We start from the raw sequence: 18,106 nt of genomic DNA, 5'->3' as shown, positions 1-18,106 counted from the left end.
GTTGCAAGTCTGGTTGTTACTAGGCTTCGGGCTGATAACTGTAAATCAAAAGTTGCTATGACTTTCTGCCTACCAGTTTGGTATAAAAGGATATGATTAAAGGGTACACATGAATTTCCAGATGGGAGAGGTGCAAAATTTTTTAATTTTCTTAAAGTCTAGTTTTATTTTTTATTGTCTGTATCTATGGCATTCTATTGGAGAAGGAAATGGCAACCCACTCCAGTATTCTTGCCTGGAGAATCCCAGGAACAGAGGAGCCTGGTGGGCTGCTGTCTGTGGGGTCACACAGAGTTGGACATGACTGAAGCAACTTAGCAGCAGTAGCAGCAGCAGGGCATTCTATATAAGAAATGAGTGTTAAATCCAGTGTCAGGAAGCTTTTGTCCTGTGTTTTCTTCAAAGTTTTACAAGGTTGGGTCTTATATTTAGGCCTTTGATATCTTTTGAGCAAATCCTCATGTTGTACACCTTAAGCTTCTCCAGTGTTACATGACAACTGGATCTTAGTAAAACTGGAGGGGACAAACGGAGGGCAGTAGGGCAGGAAGACAAGGGAGCAGCGGGCAGAGGGTGCCCAGCAGGCCCACAGCAAGTGCCAGCCCCAGCACCAACCCACTGGACACACTTGGCCAGTCTCATGCCCCCTGCAGCCTCCTGTTCTTCATCTGTAGTGTCCCCAACCCGTCCTAGGACTGCTGTCCCCTAGGGCAGGTGTGGGGCAGACTGAGGGTGCTTAGGCCTGGCTACTCAGGCTGGGTGGGACTTAGCTCTTTGTTCCATGAATTTAAAGACACTAAGTTACCTTCTTCACAAAGCACCAGCTGGACCAGGGGGGCTTTGTTTTTGGGGGGCTGCAATATAGACCTTTGACTCTTGGTCACATACAGACATCAGGTTCTGACTCCTTTCTCAGGCCCAGGGAGGGTCTTAGGTCTTGGTTCCATGAACTTAAAAACACCCAAGTATACACCTTCTTCACAAAGCATCGGTTGAACAGGGGCCTTTGGCTTCGTGTGGTCTGCAACGTGGAGCTCGGTGGTTGTCTGAACGGGCCTGGCCTTGACTGCAGCTCGGAGCAGGCAACCCTTTCAGGAAGTGCGCTGTGCCCAGGACCTGGACCCAGCCGCGTGGCTGCCTGCAGACTCCGCTCGTGGTCCAGGGCTGCCCCTGTGCCCGCTGTCACCACACCCCACCCCCCCATGTCCTCTGCCCACTGGCCTCAGGTCCACTACAAGGCCTTGTCTCACTGTCACTTCCTGAGAAGCCAGAGCACAGACCTTTGTGGGGACAGGTCTGGGCACCTGAGGGCAGGGAGTGACTACAGAGCTTCAGGGGCAGAGGAAGCCAGCACCACCAGCTCCAGTTCTCACCAGCGAGTGCACCCGTCCCCCTGCCTGTGAAAGGACAGTCGTGGCTGTGTCCTGTGCCCAACTGGGAGGAGGACAGGAGGCTCTCTATATGGGAGCTGCCTGGCCCAAGGCCAGACCTCCAAAGGCGGCAGGCACGTCGTCACAGTGCAGATGTGGGGCCTCTGGGCAGTTGTGTTTCTGTCACAGTGCAGATGTGGGGCCTCTGGGCAGTTGTGTTTGGGTTTTGGTGTGACCGACACTTTGGTCCAGGACAGGGCTACCAAGCAGACAACCTCTAAGGCATGTCCCACTGTCCTTGGGGAGGGCAACAAGTTCTGCCCCAGAGGAAGTTCCCTCCTGCTCAAGACCCAGAGGCAGAACTGAAGAACAGAGGCATGCTAGCCATGAGGGGCTTGGGGAGCAGACAGCACGCCGCACCTGGAGGTCCCAGCACAGAGCAGGTGCTCCATCAACATCCAGTCTCTGTGGTCTGAGGACCTTTCTGCTATGGCCCAGCTTCTTACATGCCCTCTTCGCCAGGCCACATGGGTTTCCTGGGAGCACTGCACTTAGCAGGGAGGACTGCCCACTGGCCAGAACTTACACCTGCAGACACTTCCTAAACAGTTGGACAGAACTGAGCAATGAGATGCACCAGCAGGAAGACTGGACCAAGGTTTGTTGGGGGTAGGGAGGCGAGTGGTCTGGGTGAGGGAAAACAGGGAGGGCATCTTTTGAGGCTTCCTATCCTCATTACATCAAGTGCAAAGAGGATGCAAAGCAAATGCCAATGAAACTGCATGTTATAGAAATGACTCAGGATACGAGGAATGAGGAAGTCATGTCAGAGAATCTTCTGCAAAGCTTGGGACTAACGAGGCTTAGTGTTAGACAACTGGCAACTGAAAAGGGGGAAAGAGCATGTCACAGCTTCTTTATAAAGAGAATGAAACTTCAAAACCTTGAGAAAACTTGGAAATTCAACTAAGCCTGCAGTTTCTTTTTTTTTTTGTTAGGGTTGAACATGAGCCTGTGTTAGCATCACTGGTACTTTATGAAAAAATGAGACTTCCTCGGTCAACATTTGGTTGCAAATTTTGTTAAACATGTGACAAACTTCCTATCCTTTCTTTGTATTTAAAATATTCAGTATAAGCCCCGATCAAATCTTTTGCTCCTAATTTACTGCAACATTTTAAAAAATTATTTATTTGGCTGTGCTGGGTCTTAGTTGTGGCATGGGGGATCTGGTTACCTGACCAGGGATTGAAGCTGGGCCCCTGCATTGAGGGCATGAAGTGTTAGTCACTGGACTACTGGGGAAGTCCCTCCTATAACATTTTAACTGAAGTTTTAAGTAGACTCAGTGAAAGTGGCCTTTCCTGGTACAGTTACTCTGGAATAACAAACAGCTGTCATCTGAACTGCCCTTTGATGCTGCTTCTGAGATTTGGTCTAAGCAAGGATTCCTTAGAAAGAAAGCTGACATGATGGTGTTGCCCACATGGGAGAATAAAAAAAAGCAAAAAATTACCCCATGAGAGTATTGACCATAAAGGCACTTTATAAATTATTTGAAGAGTTTATCATGTTTCTTCCTGCACATCGGTAAATATTTGCTGGGAGAGTTTTATTCTCTATGACAACTAGAATATCCTTGAAGATGTAAGATTTCCTTGAAGACCTAGAAACATGCTGCAAGATGGATACTCAAAAGAGCCCATGGAAAATTGCAATCGATAGTAACAAAGACTCAGTCCAGAGACCAGTGGGGGATCCTTGTTTTGTGGTCTCTCAGATCACAGTCCCCACTTCCCACCCCACCACCCCCTTCAATAGGAAATGACCCTAGAAAGACTTCTCAACTCTTGGAGGCTAAAGGTAGCAAGCCCTTTACCCTGACACGAAGGTACCTGAACAGTCAACATAGCACCCACAAAGAAAGAGAATGTGGCTTTTTGTTTTCTTTTTCCACAAATCGAGAGCAATTCTGCAGCCTCAAATGTTATGCTGGAAGGCAGCCTGATGAGTGACCATTGTCTGTGTTTTCAGGAATGTTCTCTGTTCCTGTAGGAAACCTTGCATCTGATTAAAGAAAACACGGCGTGGACCATGTACAGCAGTGTGACTATGATTGAAAACACCTGCAACCAAGAAAAATAACCGTTAATGGGGGTGCCTGGTGAGAGGGCAAGTCATGGGCCTTCCAAGCTGGGCTGGCCGCTTGCATGACGCTTGGCCCTGAAGTTTGTGGACTGCCATTGTTTCCCATCACTCACACAGTCGTCCTTCCTTTCAGAGCCCAGGCATAGCCCAGAATGCTCTAGGCACTGACTCCAGGTGACCTATTGCATCTCCTGACCTTGGCATGCAAAGTCAACCACTGCCATCACACATCTCCATTTGGTGCCACCCAGTTGGAAATGAGGGCCCTCAGAGACCCCTCCAAAGATACTTGCAGCAAATGTCCCCTGCTCTTCATGGAAAGCTTCCTTCCTGCACACCAGGATGACCGGAGTCCACCAGCTTTGATTCCAGCAGCCTTGGCTCAGAGAATACGACTGCATGGGTTTGCTGGCTCTGGTTAAGGTCTCATTGCTGCCTAGACATCCTCAGACCCCCACCAGAATTTTACGCTAAGATCCTGAATTTCACAAGCATAGGCCAGGAAGCCAGGACACAGGAAGTGAGGGACTGGCATTGGGAGGAGGAATTTTGAGCCTTTGCTGAAAGGAGGGGGCCTACTGAGAAAGCTGCTGGGAGCAGAGGCTGAGAAATGTGGCAAACGGTCACACTGTGCCTGGTCAAGGCCCTGGCTTGCCACGTTCTCACCTGGGCACCGTCTATCCTCTCACCCAGCTCGGAGTGGCTGGCCCCAAGGGCTGCCTGCCCACAAGCAAACATCCGCATCTGGCTTGGCTTTGGGTGTGGGGTCAAGAGTTTCCAGCTGCTGGGGTTGAGATGAGGGAGGTACCTGTGGTTTCTCTACTGTGGGGGGTGTAGAAACAGTCGTCTGAAGGTGACGGAGGAGGCGGATGACCCTCCCAAGGGGAGGGAGAGCAGCCCAGGCGCTCCTTGCTGTAGTTGGGCGCCATCTTGGGAGATGAACTAACATGGGCGAGGCTCCCACTCTGTGGGACAGTTGAGGGGGTCCCAGGGACCATGAGAGGGCCCTGCTTATGGAACTGGGAGCAGCTGGGAGCTGAGGGGAGTGTGTGGCTTCCCCAGGGAAGGGAACAGGCCCCTGGAGGCTAGCAGACAGGCTTCGAGGCCCTCTCCCCGAGACCCCTGCCTCTGGGAGCAGGAAGGGCACCCGCACTAACCCCCTTCCCAGAGCCCAGCGGCGCCCACCCCGTGGGTTTTATTTCAACCTCTGTTCTGTTGTTCACTCGGTGGTGTCCAACTCTGTGATCCCATCGACTGCAGTACGCCAGGCTTCCTTGTCCTTCTGCATCTCCTGTTTGCTCAAGTTCATGTCCACTGAGTCAGTGATGCTATCTAACTATCCCATCCTCTGCTGCCCTCTGATCTACCCTTCCCAAAAGGTGTGAGGAGACACGGCTTTGGCACCTGGGATGGTCATGTTGTGGTCTGTCATCACATTCGACCTCAGGATTTCCTAGAAATCTAAGTAAGGAGTAATGTTTCTTCAACTTTTTCTTGCTTTTTAAACAATGTTCATGGTTAGAAATACATCTGATATGAATTAGCACCCTGATGCAAGCCTATACAAGCACAACTCTGGAAAAGAGTTCTAGGAAACAATACGTTCTCATTCCTTGCCATTCTTTTTTTTTTTTTTAATGTATGTATTTTTAATTGGAGGGTAATTGCTTTACAATATTGTGTTGGTTTCTGCCATACATCAACATGAATCAGCTGTAGGTTATACTTATGTCCCCTCTCTCTTGAACTCCTGGTCATTCTGATCCATTTCAGCAACGAGGAAATTAGGCCATGAATTCACAGCCCACTAAGGGGTCTTGTCCCCGCAGTGGGAGGATGTTCCTTTTAGAGCTTAGGGATCTGCAGTCTCACCCCATCTATTCTAATGGGGTGAGGGAGGTTCCAGCCCCTGTTCTACCCATTGCTACCTGGGAAGCCTTGGGAGGAAGTGGTTTAATAGCTCTCTCATCCTCCAGGGAAACAAAAAGGATTGCTGTCTCATTTTATAGGTGAGCAAACTGAGGCTCAGAAGGTGCAAGAGACTTGCAGAAAGAATGAGTGTGAAGTTCACACCCTCTTACTGCACAGGTTCTCAGAGCTGCCAGGAAGGAGACGCCGTGGACAAGAGACAAAGGTCTAATCCCAGAAGCAAACACCCACAGCTGGAGGTCTGGACACGCTGTGTCTGGAGGGGCCTCCCCGCAGCCCCAGAGCCAGGGCCTGGGAGACACTGGCCATTCAGTTTCCCATCCCTGGTCTCAACACTGTCCCCGCCCTGACCGTGAGCTTCCCTGGAAGACCCTCAGGGACAGCCTGGAACCCAGGTGGGCAGACTCTCTGCTCACAGTTGTGCTAAGACTGTGGGTAACAGAGTAGTTGGCCTGGACCCCACCTGCATCCTCGGGCTGCTGTGAGGGGAAAATGATTGTTCACAGGAGCTCCGACAGTGCCAGACCCTCATGGTCGCGCCGCCTCCCACATCTGCCCCCTCAAAGCCCACCCAGGCTCAGACCCCTGGCCAGCCCGGGCCTGGGTACTGCAGAACTGACTGTGCCCGAGAGGGTCTGGGCGCATCAGTTCCCTCGTCTGGGGCTTTGTTTTTGCAGAAATGAGGAGGAAAGTTTACTTGGTTGAGAATTAAGCGAACTAAGAACCACCAGGGAGGACTCAGGAGCCCTTCTGCTCAGAAGCCCCGTCAGTGGGCAGCGGGGGCTGTGAACACTGAGGCTGAACTGAGGACTCACCACAGCGGAGATGTTTTCACTGTAGTGTTTGTGTATGTCGTCTTGCAGGCCGATAGTGACCAGAGTTTCCAGGGCAGAGGCGCTGAAGTAGAACAGGGCGGCGAGGCAATGGTAGGCTGTGTCCTGCAGGTCAGAAAGGGCCATCAGAGAGATGGGGTGCCAGTGGTGACGTGGGTGGCTATGGTCCCGGGGGGCCCTGAGCCCACCTGTCCCTGCCTGGCCAGGCCCCTGTGTTACCCTCCGTGGTTTCCTTTTACCCCTTCCCCGCCCAACCTCCGCTCCACCCCCAGCCCCTCCTCACAAGGACTGATTCACTAACCAGGGCTGCTCCTCGGTTTGGGAGCAGAGAAAGGACTTTAAAGGAGGAGGGACTTTCACTTGAGATGAGCTCTAGTAAGGGCTGGGAGAGGGCCTCTTGGATTGTTGGAAATCGGTTTTGGACATGAGAGGTGTCATGCACGGTCACAGCCCGGAGTTCAGATGTGGTCTTGGTGCCAGTGCAGAGTGAAAAGGTTAGGCCGTGTCCGTGGTTTTGTTGTTCATTTTGGGGGGTAGTCTAGTGGGGCTCCAGGTATAGTTAAAAGGAAAAAAGTACTAGAACGGGCTTTGAGTAGTTGTGAATGGAGGGGGTTTCTGAAGTCTAGGCTGGAGGCCTTTGGAGAGTAAGAGGCTGGCTGACGGCCCCACCCCGTCCAGGGGAGGGCAGGGCAGGTGGCCCAGGCGTCATTTCCCCCCTTCACGGGCCTCAAGGCAGAATTCACGCGGAAGGGAGATCACAGGCCATCTCTTCCCCTGCCAGGCTCCTCTCTGGTGACCCCGCGTTAGAGGCGGGGACGGGAGCCGGGCAGTGAGCACGCCTCACACCGGGCAGCAGGGCCCACCCCCGGCGCCCCAGCCCCTCCCCGGAGGCGAAAGCCAGTCCTGCGGGTGGTGGGAGAGGCTGACCGACCCCTGGCAGGTGCAGGAGGGACAGGGAGGGATGCTGGGCTGCTGGTTTCCAGGAAAGGGGTGATCACAGAGGAGAAGGCAGAGCAGCCCCCGGAAAACCAGGCAGGGACAGCGTCAGTCAGCCTCCTGCCGTGGGACCCCTGGGCTGCTGTCGCCGCTCGGCCTTGGAGGGCGCGCGGGAGACACCCACAGGGCTCCTCACCCCGCACTGGGAAAGCCCACCTCCCAGGGGACAGCGCCCATCACTACCCCCTGCCCCAGACACGCAGGGCTGGACTCACCAGGGTGATCCAGAAATTCCAGTTCTTATGGGCACCAACAATGTAGAGGAAGAGCAGGAGAGTGGTGACTATGAAGCAGGACACAGACACGAACAGGACCCAGCCCTGGATCAGGGGGACGGGCACCTGTGTCAAGAGGATGAGAATCCACACCAGCCCCCCAAAGGCCTGCAGAGGGAGGGAGACAAGGGTGACGATCAGACCAGGATGGCCCAGGCCCAGCGGTCACACTGGGGAGCCGGGGCTCTTCACAAATGTTAACTCGGTTAATCCTCATACTGAACCATTTGTGAGATGGGCAAACTGAGTCATATACTAGGTAAAAATTTGTTAGCACTAGAAAGGATTTATGCCATCCAGTTTTATCATTAGAAGAGCTATTTCTGAGGTTATATCCTTCCTAATTTTTGGATGGCAGAAAGCAAAGAGGAACTAAAGAGCCTCTTGATGAAGGGAAAAGAGGAGAGTGAAAAAGCTGGCTTAAAACTCAGCATTCAAAAAACTAAGATCATGGCATCCGGTCCCATCACTTCATGGCAAATAGATGGGGAAACAGTGGAAACCGTTGTAGATTTTGTTTTCTTGGGCTCCAAAATCCCATGACTGTGGCCGTGAAATTGAAAGCTGCTTGCTCCTTGGAAGAAAAATTATGACAAACCTGGACAGCGCATTGAAAAGCAGAGACATCACTTTGCTGACAAAGGCCCATATAGTCAAAGCTATGGTTTTCCCAGTCGTCATGTACAGACGTGAGAGCTGGACCATAAAGAAGGCTGAGTGCCAAACAGTTGATGCTTTTGAATTGTGGTGCTGGAGAATACTCTTGAGAATCTCTTGGACTGCAATGAGATCAAACCAGTCAATCCTAAAGGAAATCAGCCCTGAATACTCACTGGAACTGGACTGATGCTGAAGCACTAATATTTTAGCTGCTGCTGCTGCTGCTACTAAGTCGCTTCAGTCGTGTCTGACTCTGTGTGACCCCATAGACGGCAGCCCACCAGGCTCCCCTGTCCCTGGGATTCTCCAGGCAAGAACACTGGAGTGGGTTGCCATTTCCTTCTCCAATGCATGAAACTGAAGTCGTTCAGTCGTGTCGGACTCTTCACGACCCCATGGACTGCAGCCTACCTGATGCAAAGAGCTAACTCATTGGAAAAGACCCTGATTCTGGAAAGATTGAAGGCAGGAGGAGAAGAGGATGACAGAGGATGAGATGGTTGGATGGCATCATTGACTCAACGGACGTGAGTTTGAGCAAACTCTCGGAGATGGTGAAGGACAGGGAAACCTGGCGTGTCGCACTCCATAGGGTCACAGAATCGGACATGACCGAGCAACTGAATTACAGCAAGTATTTTTGATATAAAAATATCCTTTCTTTTATAAAATGGTAGGGACTAGTTGATCCTTTTGGTCTTTACTTTGCAAAATGAATTAGCTACACTATGTTATTAGCATTAAAAAAAATTGGCCCCTAAATGACCAAGTCCAGGAAGCACTCTATCTACTGGAGGTGTGGCAGGAGTGGGAAGGACCCAAGAGGGCCTGGTCTTGGATGACCTAGGGCAGGCATGAGAGAAGTGCTCTTTTCCTTGTTGTTATCCAGAAGACACTCTGCTTGGTGTCCTCAGGGTCAGGGAGTTCCAGGAGCGTAAGGACAGATGTAGAGGTCATGACCTCAGATCCTCAAAGCCAAGGGCTTGTAGACAGGCTTGCCCTCGTTTGGATGGACCTTCTTCCCTCCCTGTGCCCACTGGCTTTACCCAGCAGGATACAGAGGAATAAGGAGGTTTCATGAAAAATATGAATGTCAGCCATAAGAGACAAAAAAAAAAAAAAAATCCTTGGACGCTTCGATCAGACAGGAGTGGGTTCTGTGCAAGAAAAACAGATCTGATGGGAGGCACCCAGGGGGCCGGCAGCGCGGCAAGCTCGCAGCAGTGCGCGTGCAGCAGTGAGCAGAGCCCCTCAGCCAACAGCGCTGCTCTGCAGGGCCTAGGCTCTCTCTTTGAGAAGGGTGTGGGTGTCAGTTTTACCCTTCTTCCCTTGTGGTCGAGGATTCTCTTCTGATTCATGCACATTGGCCAGGTAGGAGATAAATGCCAGTCCCTTTCCTGTGGACGCATCCTGAGAACTAGTGTCTCAGAGAGCCCCGTGTGTGCCAGGGACATGGGCAGAGTCATGCATCAGGCAGGGGCAGACCGCAAGACTGGCCTGCAGTACAGGAAAGGTGCTCTCAGAGTGGGCTTCCAGGTCAGCTGGGTATGAAGGACTTAGCCGCACGGGCACCCACACCGGGGCACCGTGAATGGAGACCACCACTGAGGAGCTGGTCTGTCTTGGGAAGAGTCCTAAGACGTAAGAGTGGTTGGGTGGTCCCCTTCTGGCCAGGTCCCTCGACCCACAGTGTCTGGCTTATCAGCAGGCAGCTGGAGGGCATGATGGAGGCTCTGGGAGACTGCCTGCGGGCAAGGTTTAGTGCCAGCAGGTGCCCTTGCCCTGAAACAGGGCCCTGCCAGACGCTGATAAACTGACACGATGACAAATCATGTTTGAAAAGTTTAACCAGGCCCCGTGGCAACTGCTCCTCTGCCTTCTGGCAGATACGGCAATTTGCTACTAATACACGCTCAGAGTTCACAAAGCTTTCCCCAGGGTCCTGGCACCGTGCTGGTGCCACCCAAAGGCACAAGACAGGAGGGGCAGCCACAGCATCCTCTTCTCCTTGGTCACCCCCCTGGTCAGGCTGGCCAGAGCGGCTCCTGGCAGAGGACACGCCGACTTCTGCCCTCCGTTTCCCCTCTTTGGGGAGGAGAGTCTGTGGGACGCCCTATTGAGATAGGTTATCTGTGTGGTACTTGACCCAGAGACAAGTTGAATGTTCCCTCAACAGCCTCACCCGCCCCCAAATCTACTCAGCGTCCTGCCTGAGAAGGGCATCTAAAGACAAGGTGGTGTGGGTCACCCACACTGCCCCTGCCCCTGCCCGCTTGCCCCCTTTCAGCACACACTAGCCAGGTGATCTCAGACCATGCATTTGAGGCGTTACTAAATTAATCATTGCACCTGATTGCTACCGAGCAGTAGCTGTGTGCATCACTCGTCTTAAGAGCTTTGTGTATATGACATTCACTTATTCCTCACAGCATCCCACAGGTTTATACTGTCGTGTCCCCATTTTATTGATGCGAAAACTGAGGCACAGTTGCCTGCTCACAGCCCCACGGCTGCTGAGTGCCGGCTTCGACAGGCTGGCTGTGGAGCCCAGGTCAGGACCTCTGTGTGTGTGTGTGACAGTTACACAAGCTGACGCAAGAGCAGTTCACCATGACACTGCCCTCGTATGTAGGGTCGGCTTTAGAAGTGGCCAGGAGAAGAGTCACGCTGGTGGAGAGGAGCCTGCCCCACGAGAGGAGCCTTGCTCCTGCTGCCAGCTGTCCTTCGGCCCTGGGGCTGGTGAATTGCAGCGGAAGTGCCCCTCCCCCACCCTCCCCAGGTTCAGCGTGCTCTATTCTGTGACCCCACTTCTGGCAACAGCTGTGTGGTGTGTGTGGCTCAGAGAGATGGGCTTACACCACCAGGTCATGCCTGTCTCCCTCTTCCTGTGATGGCCCTGCAGCCTTCAGAGGTCAGGAGCTCCAGGGTAGGGGTGCAGGCCCGGGGAGAGCTGCCATGCCTCACCCAAGATACCACTCTTCCCTGCTCCTGGGTAGTTTCCTGGTCTTTCGGGGGGAGTGGTGTCCACCCCACTGACCTGGAGGCTGAAGGTCTGGCATCTGCAACTCCCAGGCTATTGGGAGGTCAGGCATGGGAATATGGACTGGGAGTAAGCAACAACTTACTGGACCACAGATTTAAAAAATGGATCAAGCCTTTCACACCCGTTGGACTAGCAGAAAATTACAAAGTCTGACTCTGCCAAGTGAGGCAAGGTCTGGGAACAATGGAGACTTTGATAAGCTGCTGGTGGGAGTCAGGACGGTTATACAATATGGGAACCTTCTTTCTAAAAGAATGCAAAGCAAGCCAGAGTCCTGGAAACAGTCTGCGCAAGCAGGGGTCCTGAGCTTAATTAATATTTATTAGCTTCCTGGTAACTCCACTCCTGGGCTGTGTAAGGGGGAATAACCCTTTTGGACAGTGATGTGCTAACATTTGGGAACAGGAGGACGTGCAACCCCTATGACCCAGTGTGTGTGTTCCTGAAAGAAATTCCCAACATACAAGTAAAGGGACTACATGAATGTTCTTTGGCAGTGCCGTCTGCAATATCAAAATGAAGCAGATTGGAAATCGCCCAAATGCCCATCAACAGAAGATGGATAAAGAGTGTCAACATGTATAAACCTCAGAACAAGGCTGCATGAAAAGCCTGTTGCAGAAGCATATGTACAGGGCAACAAAACTTTCATAAAGTGAGAAAACATAAAACCACACCACGTGTAGTCAGAGGTAGTTAGGGGTGCAGTCAAGTTTTAACCTTGAACACACATTCAGCCCAGGGGTGGTTCTGTAGCTGGAAGAAGAGACAGTAATAAGCAGAGTATCCAGGGGGCTTACATGTCATCTGAAAGTTCTATTTCCTTAATACTGAGAGGAACATGAAGATTTGACAAAACTGAGCGATAATTACAAGGGTTTTCATTAAAGTATTATACATAGTATAGTGTCCATCACTAGGTCGTGTCCGACTCTTTGCAGCCCCACGGACAGCAGCCCGCCAGGCTTCTCTTTCCATGGAATTCTCCAGGCAAGAATACTGGAGTGGGTTACCATTTCCTTTTCCAAAAAATATTATATATGCTTTTCTATAATATTTGAAATAGTTCTTAATTTTAAGAAGCTGAAGTGGAGGGACTTCCCTGGTGGCTCAGTGGTAAAGAACCACCTGCCAATACAGGAGAGGCAGGTTTGATCCCTGGTCTGGGAAGATCCCTTGTGGCTTGGAGCACTTAAGTCCGTGGGCCACTTCTGAGCCTGTGCTCTGGAGCCCATGTGGCTGAGGCCCGTGTGCCCTCGAGCCTGAGCGCTGCGAGAAGAGAAGTCACTGTGACGAGGCGCCCACACACCACAGTGGGAGTCAGCCCACTCCCATAACTAGAGAGAAGCCCGCACAGCAACGATGGCCCAGCACAGCCCAAATAAATAAATTATTCTTCTTATTATTTTTAGATTCACTTTATATTTATTTATTTTTTTTGGAGGCTAATTACAAAATTGTATCGGTTTTGCCATACACTGACATGAATCCGCCATGGGTGTACATGTGTTCCCCATCCTGAATCCCCCTCCCTCCTCCCTCCCCATCCCATCCCTCTGGGTTATCCCAGTGCACCAGCGCCGAGCACCCTGTCTCATGCATCGAACCTGGAAAAAACAAACTGACGTGGAATTGGCACAACAGGAAGTGAACCGTTTCACCTTGACCAGTTGGGTGGTATTTAATGCATTCAGGACGTTGTGCAGTCCACCATCTCTAACTCCAAAACACTGTATCACCCCAAAGGAAGCACCATGCCCAGTAAACCGCTCCCTGTTTCGCTCTCTTCTCAGGCCCTAGTAAACCACTGGTTCGTGTTCTGTGTCCATAACCTTATCTCTTCTGTGCCTTTCATATAAATGGGATCCTGCACCACGTGACCTTTTGTGTCTGGCTTCTCAGCACAGCAGTTTCACACTCATTAACTCTATAGTATGGATCGGTGCTCCATTCCTTTCTAAGGCTGAGTAATAGTCCATTGCACGGAAGGTCACAATTTCTTTATTAATTCACCCACTGATGGGACATTTGGGCTATTTCTCCCTGTTAATTACTGTGAATGGAGCTGCTATAAACATGCATGTTTATGTACCTATTCAGGTCTCTGTATTCAATTCTTTTGGTCATAAATCTAGGAATTGCTGGGTCATGTGGTAATTATTATTATGTTTTAAAATTTTTAATTAAAAATTTTAATTTTATCTTGGAGGATGGGTGATTAACAAAGTTGTGTTTGTTTCGAGTGCGCAGCAAAGTGATTCATCTGTACATACACACACACCTATTCTTTCTCAAACTCTTTTCCAATTTAGGTTATTAAGTAATATTGAGCAGAGTCTCCTGTGCTATACAGTAGGTCCTTGTTGGTTATCTGTTTACAACATAGCAGCGTGTACCTGTCAATCCCAAACTTCCAATCTATCCCTGCCCCCCACCCTTCCCCCAGGTAGCCGTTAATTTATTCTCTGTGAGTCTGTTTCTGTTATAAATAAGTTCACTTGTATAATTTTTAAAAGATTTGCATATAAGCAATTTCATATGATGTCTGACTCATTTCATAGTATGATCATCTCCAGGCCACTGATGTTGCTCCAACTGGCATTATTTCATTCTTTTAAACGGCTGAGTAATATTCCATTGCATGTATGTGCCACATATTCTTTATCTATTCATCTGTCAATAGACATTTAGATTGCTTTCATTTCTTGGCTATTTTAAACTGTGCTGCAAAGAACACTGGGGTGGATATTTCCTTTCAGACCATGTTTTTCTCCAGATATATGCCCAGGAGTGGGATTGCAGTATCATACGGTAGCTTTATTTTAGTTTTTTAAGGAATTTCCATACTACCGTTCTCTACAGTGGTTGTACCAATTTACATTTGCACCAACAGTGTAGGAGGTGTTTCCTTCTCTCCACACCCTCTCCATTATTGTCGTAGATTTTTGTGATGATGGCTGGTAATTATTTCTGAGGAATTACCAAACTGTATTTCATAGCAGGTGAACAAATTTACATTCCCACCAGCAATGTCTGCTAAGTCGCTTCAGTTGTGTCGGACTCTGTGTGACCCCATAGACAGCAGCCCACCAGGTTCCCCCGTGGGGGGTTGCCATTTCCTTCTCCAATACCAGCAATGTCTGAGGGTCCCAATTTCTCCACATCCTAGCCAGTACTTATTTTCCAGTTTTTTGATAACAGTAGTCCTAATTTCACGTGAAGTAGAGCTCATTGTGTTTTTAAGATAGTTTACTTATTTATTTTATTTTCATTGCTGTGCAGGCTTTTCTCTAGCTGCGGAGCGCGGCTCCTCTCTAGTTGCAGTGCGCGGGCTTCTCACTGCAGTGGTTTCTCTAGGTGAGGAGCGCAGGCTCCACGGCCTGCAGGCTCAGTAGCTGTCGCACACCGGGTCAGTAGTCACTGTGGCTTTGATTTCATTTTCCTAGTGATTAATGATGATGGATATCTTCCCACGTGCTTATTGACCATTTGCATGTCTTCTTTGGAGTACTGTGCATTCAAGTCCTTTGTCCATTTTCTTAATTGGGTTGTATATGTTTTGTTGTTGAAACAGTTCATAATTTAAAAAACATAAACATCCCTCCCAGATTGGCCAGCTCCTTCTTAGGCCCTTTAGTTCTCTACTCTTTCCACACATCAAAACACGTACAGCTTTGTATGTGTACAACTTGTACAGATGAAAATATAAAGAACGGGCATCTGCTTTCTTTTCTGCCCTCCCAGGCACCCTATGAGCCCATCCCCAATTCAAGGAGGAAGTAAAAAATTTAGGATGACACTGAGGCACCAGGGCCCTCTGGAAGTGGGAGGGGTGTGATCCGGTAAGCAGGGGTTAATGCGATAGAGAAACAAATGACTTCTAAGACAGGTGTGAGAGAGGTATTTGGGGCAAAGGAGACATTTTTCTTAGAAGCCGCTACTATCTGCAGGCATCAAAATGATGCATTTCAGGTAGTCCATAGATCTGAGATTTCCTACACCTGGTTTTCTACTTTTGTTGATTTAGGGGGATCCTCCTCATCACCCAGGACTCCCCCCAGCAGGCTGGGCTCATCCTTCACTCTGGCACTCCATCCACTAAGCTGTGATGACAGAGGAGGCAGAGGGCGCTGGGAGGCTGTCCCTTCTGTGGCGCCAGGATCCCCCTACCCCCAGCACACACGCCTGCTGCCACCTGAGCCAGACCTTGTCTGCGCAAGAGGAGGAGGGTGCACCAGAGCCTCCTGCATGAAGCCCAACTAACACACTCTCTCGTGACTCTTGTTATAATGCTCCCCAAACAGTTACAAAGGCAGAGCAAGCCACTCATCAGGGCAACCTACGAGACACTAGCAAGTCCTTTTGTTGCTTAAAAAATCTCTCTGCCCCACCACACCTCACTTTTAGCCAGCATCTCTTTTGGTCACAAAACTTGCCTTTGTAAATACAGTAGGCTCTGAAGGAACTACTCATTCACTACTTATTCCCTGGTCTTAGGTTCTACAGGATCATTTCCAGAAACCCAGCCTTGAGCAAACACAGGCTCAGTGCTGACTGGAAGCAGAGATGAGTGGTCTGGGAAGGAACATTCTAGTGGATGCCAGTCCTTTCCACTCTGGGCCCGAGTGTCCCCACCTACAAATGGTGTGGCTAGGTCCAGAGGTGTCCAGGGCTTCTCCTAGATGTCAGCTCCTCCACAGGGGTGCGACCAGGCTACCTTGACCCCTTCTGCCATCTCCCCCAACCCTCCAGGGAAGACAGAACCTGCTCCCTTTGCTGTTCACATCTCCTTGACAATCAGGAGACAAGAAGCTGGGGTCCCGTTTCTAAACAGGTCTGGACGTTTTCTTTTCCAACGGACTCTCCAGGCGGCTATTTATGCGGTGGGGCTGCAGGGAAATGAGTCTCGCGGCTTCTGGCGTTAAAGCCACAGAAGGAATACAGCCTGCCTGCCACCCCTCCACCGCCTTTAGGCGAGGCCCTGGGAAGTTTAGCCTGAGTCCCACAGGGAGCACTTCACAGGAGCCCAGAGGAAGAAGCGCTTTCCCGCAGCCTCGGGTTGAAGCTGTGCGGCTCCAGTGTAAGGAAGGACCAACTGCCGGGGAAGGAGTCCTTGGATGCTCAAGGTCAGCCAAGTCAGGGCCCGGCTCTCACAGGCCCCTCTCCCTCCCTCCATCCTTCACACTGGGTACAATGACTGTGGCGAGCAAACGACGGCTGGTTTTATCATTTCCAGATTGCCAAAATTTCGTTCACTCTCCAGAAACGTCCAAGAGAAAATAATCCGGATTCGGTTCCTCCTGCAACACCAACTCTATCTCCACACCGCTTTCGGTAATACTTAATCTTTCTTTTGCCGATTTTTATATTTTTTAAACAAATTCCTGACCATGGAGAGAGCTGGGCGCCTCTACAAGGACGTCGATCGCCAAGAAGCCCATGGGAAGCAAGTTAGGAGCGCAGCTTTGGTACCGGCGCGCTGCCAGTGGAACCCGGCCAGCTTCCGACCACTGAGCCCTGTGAGTTTGGTTTCTCCACCTAAGCCCCGGTGACGGTCTCCCCGTCGTCGCGGGCTAGAAGGGGCCAGAAGACTGCATGTGGCGGTGGGGAAGAGACAGTCCTCACCCTCCTTCTCTACCCCACCCAGTGCTCCCGGACCAGGGCCGCTCTGGGACGGGCGGGCGGGGAGAGCGCGCGCGGCACTGCCCATCCCATCCCGTCCCAGCCCGCCCTCCCTGGTCCTCAGCGACTCACAAACTCGAAGATGAAGAGCAGGTCGGGGAAGGTGCTGAAGACCGCGGAACCCCTGGGCAGCCTGCGGCCGCCCGAAGCCGTTCCGGTGGCCATGGAGACGCGCGGGTGTCCGCCTCGGAATCAGAGGCGCGCGTCTCTGGCTCCGCGCTGACCGAGCACTTGCTCGGGGAGCCCGGTGAGCCGGGTGCACCCGCGAGGGTTGAGGCCGGGATTTCCGGGCCAAGAAAAGAGGAGCCCCAGGCCGCTGCCGGCGGGGCCCTGCCACCGCCCTAGACCGTCGGGCTTCGCCCTGAACCACCCGGGAGTAGGGGCGGGGACTTGGCTTCTGCGTCCCAGGTCTGCGCTCCACCTCCAAACCCGAGCCTAACAAAACCACTTGGCTAGGCGCTTCGCACACTTTGGGTCTTAGCAAGTGATGATCGCCATCCCTTAAGAATGATCTCTGTCAAAAACCAGCACTCAAAACTCCTTGTCTTCGCACTCCTCCGGTCACCATTGCTACAGCTGTTCTTAAGGTGGACTTCTTTCGTCTTTCTGCTGGGTGAGTTAGTATTTGTGACCTCTGGTGCCAGGCTCCAGGAGGGGCCAGTTCCCAGTCCTGCCCACAGCTGCAGGGACGGTGCTGAGACTCGCTCTGGCTTCCCATCCCCTTTCCCTGAGCCCTAGGAGCCAGCACTGGGAACCCTGACCCCCTGGTCCCCGCACTCCGTGCTGGAGCTGCTGAGCGATGGATTAAAGGCAGTCACAGTGGCCTTGAACCTTGGAGCTGGGAGGGAGCCAGCACTGCCCAGTGTTTGCTAAGTGCCTAGCACCCCATAGGTTCTTTGTTCACATGACCTCATTTGATGCTGGGAGGAGAGTGCAGGGAGACCCAAGAGCACCCACCAGCCCAGCCTGGCTTGGGCTCGGGGTCCAGGGAGCTTGTGGAAGGGACCCTTGAGTGAGCAGTGGTTAACTGGAGGGAGGAGGCAGCCTTCCCTACAGAGGAGCAGCAGTCACTGGCCCTGGAGGATGGTCAGGCCTTGTTCCTTACACTGGGAAGCTGCCGGATAGATATGGGAATCCCCTGAGGGGGTCAGAGCCACTCTGCTGGGGGAG

At 51.5% G+C, this 18,106-nt stretch overlaps 1 protein-coding gene across 1 annotated transcript; it reads right to left on the bottom strand.

The window, feature by feature from the left end:
- Window positions 1–2,896: 2,896 nt before the first annotated feature.
- Window positions 2,897–17,259, bottom strand: LOC133256664 (myelin and lymphocyte protein-like). Its single transcript, XM_061431469.1, has 4 exons — window positions 17,009–17,259; window positions 7,492–7,659; window positions 6,263–6,385; window positions 2,897–3,496 (listed from the first exon to the last, which is right to left on the bottom strand). Exons 1-4 carry the CDS (start codon window positions 17,099–17,101, stop codon window positions 3,401–3,403), a joined length of 480 nt encoding a protein of 159 aa, XP_061287453.1. The 5' UTR covers window positions 17,102–17,259; the 3' UTR covers window positions 2,897–3,400.
- Between the last annotated feature and the right edge of the window lie 847 nt (window positions 17,260–18,106).

This window comes from Bos javanicus, chromosome 11, assembly GCF_032452875.1.
Source record: "Bos javanicus breed banteng chromosome 11, ARS-OSU_banteng_1.0, whole genome shotgun sequence".
Taxonomy (NCBI): domain Eukaryota; kingdom Metazoa; phylum Chordata; class Mammalia; order Artiodactyla; family Bovidae; genus Bos; species Bos javanicus.
The sequence above is the reverse complement of the archived record's forward strand: the minus strand, read 5'-3'. Positions and strand labels throughout refer to the sequence as shown.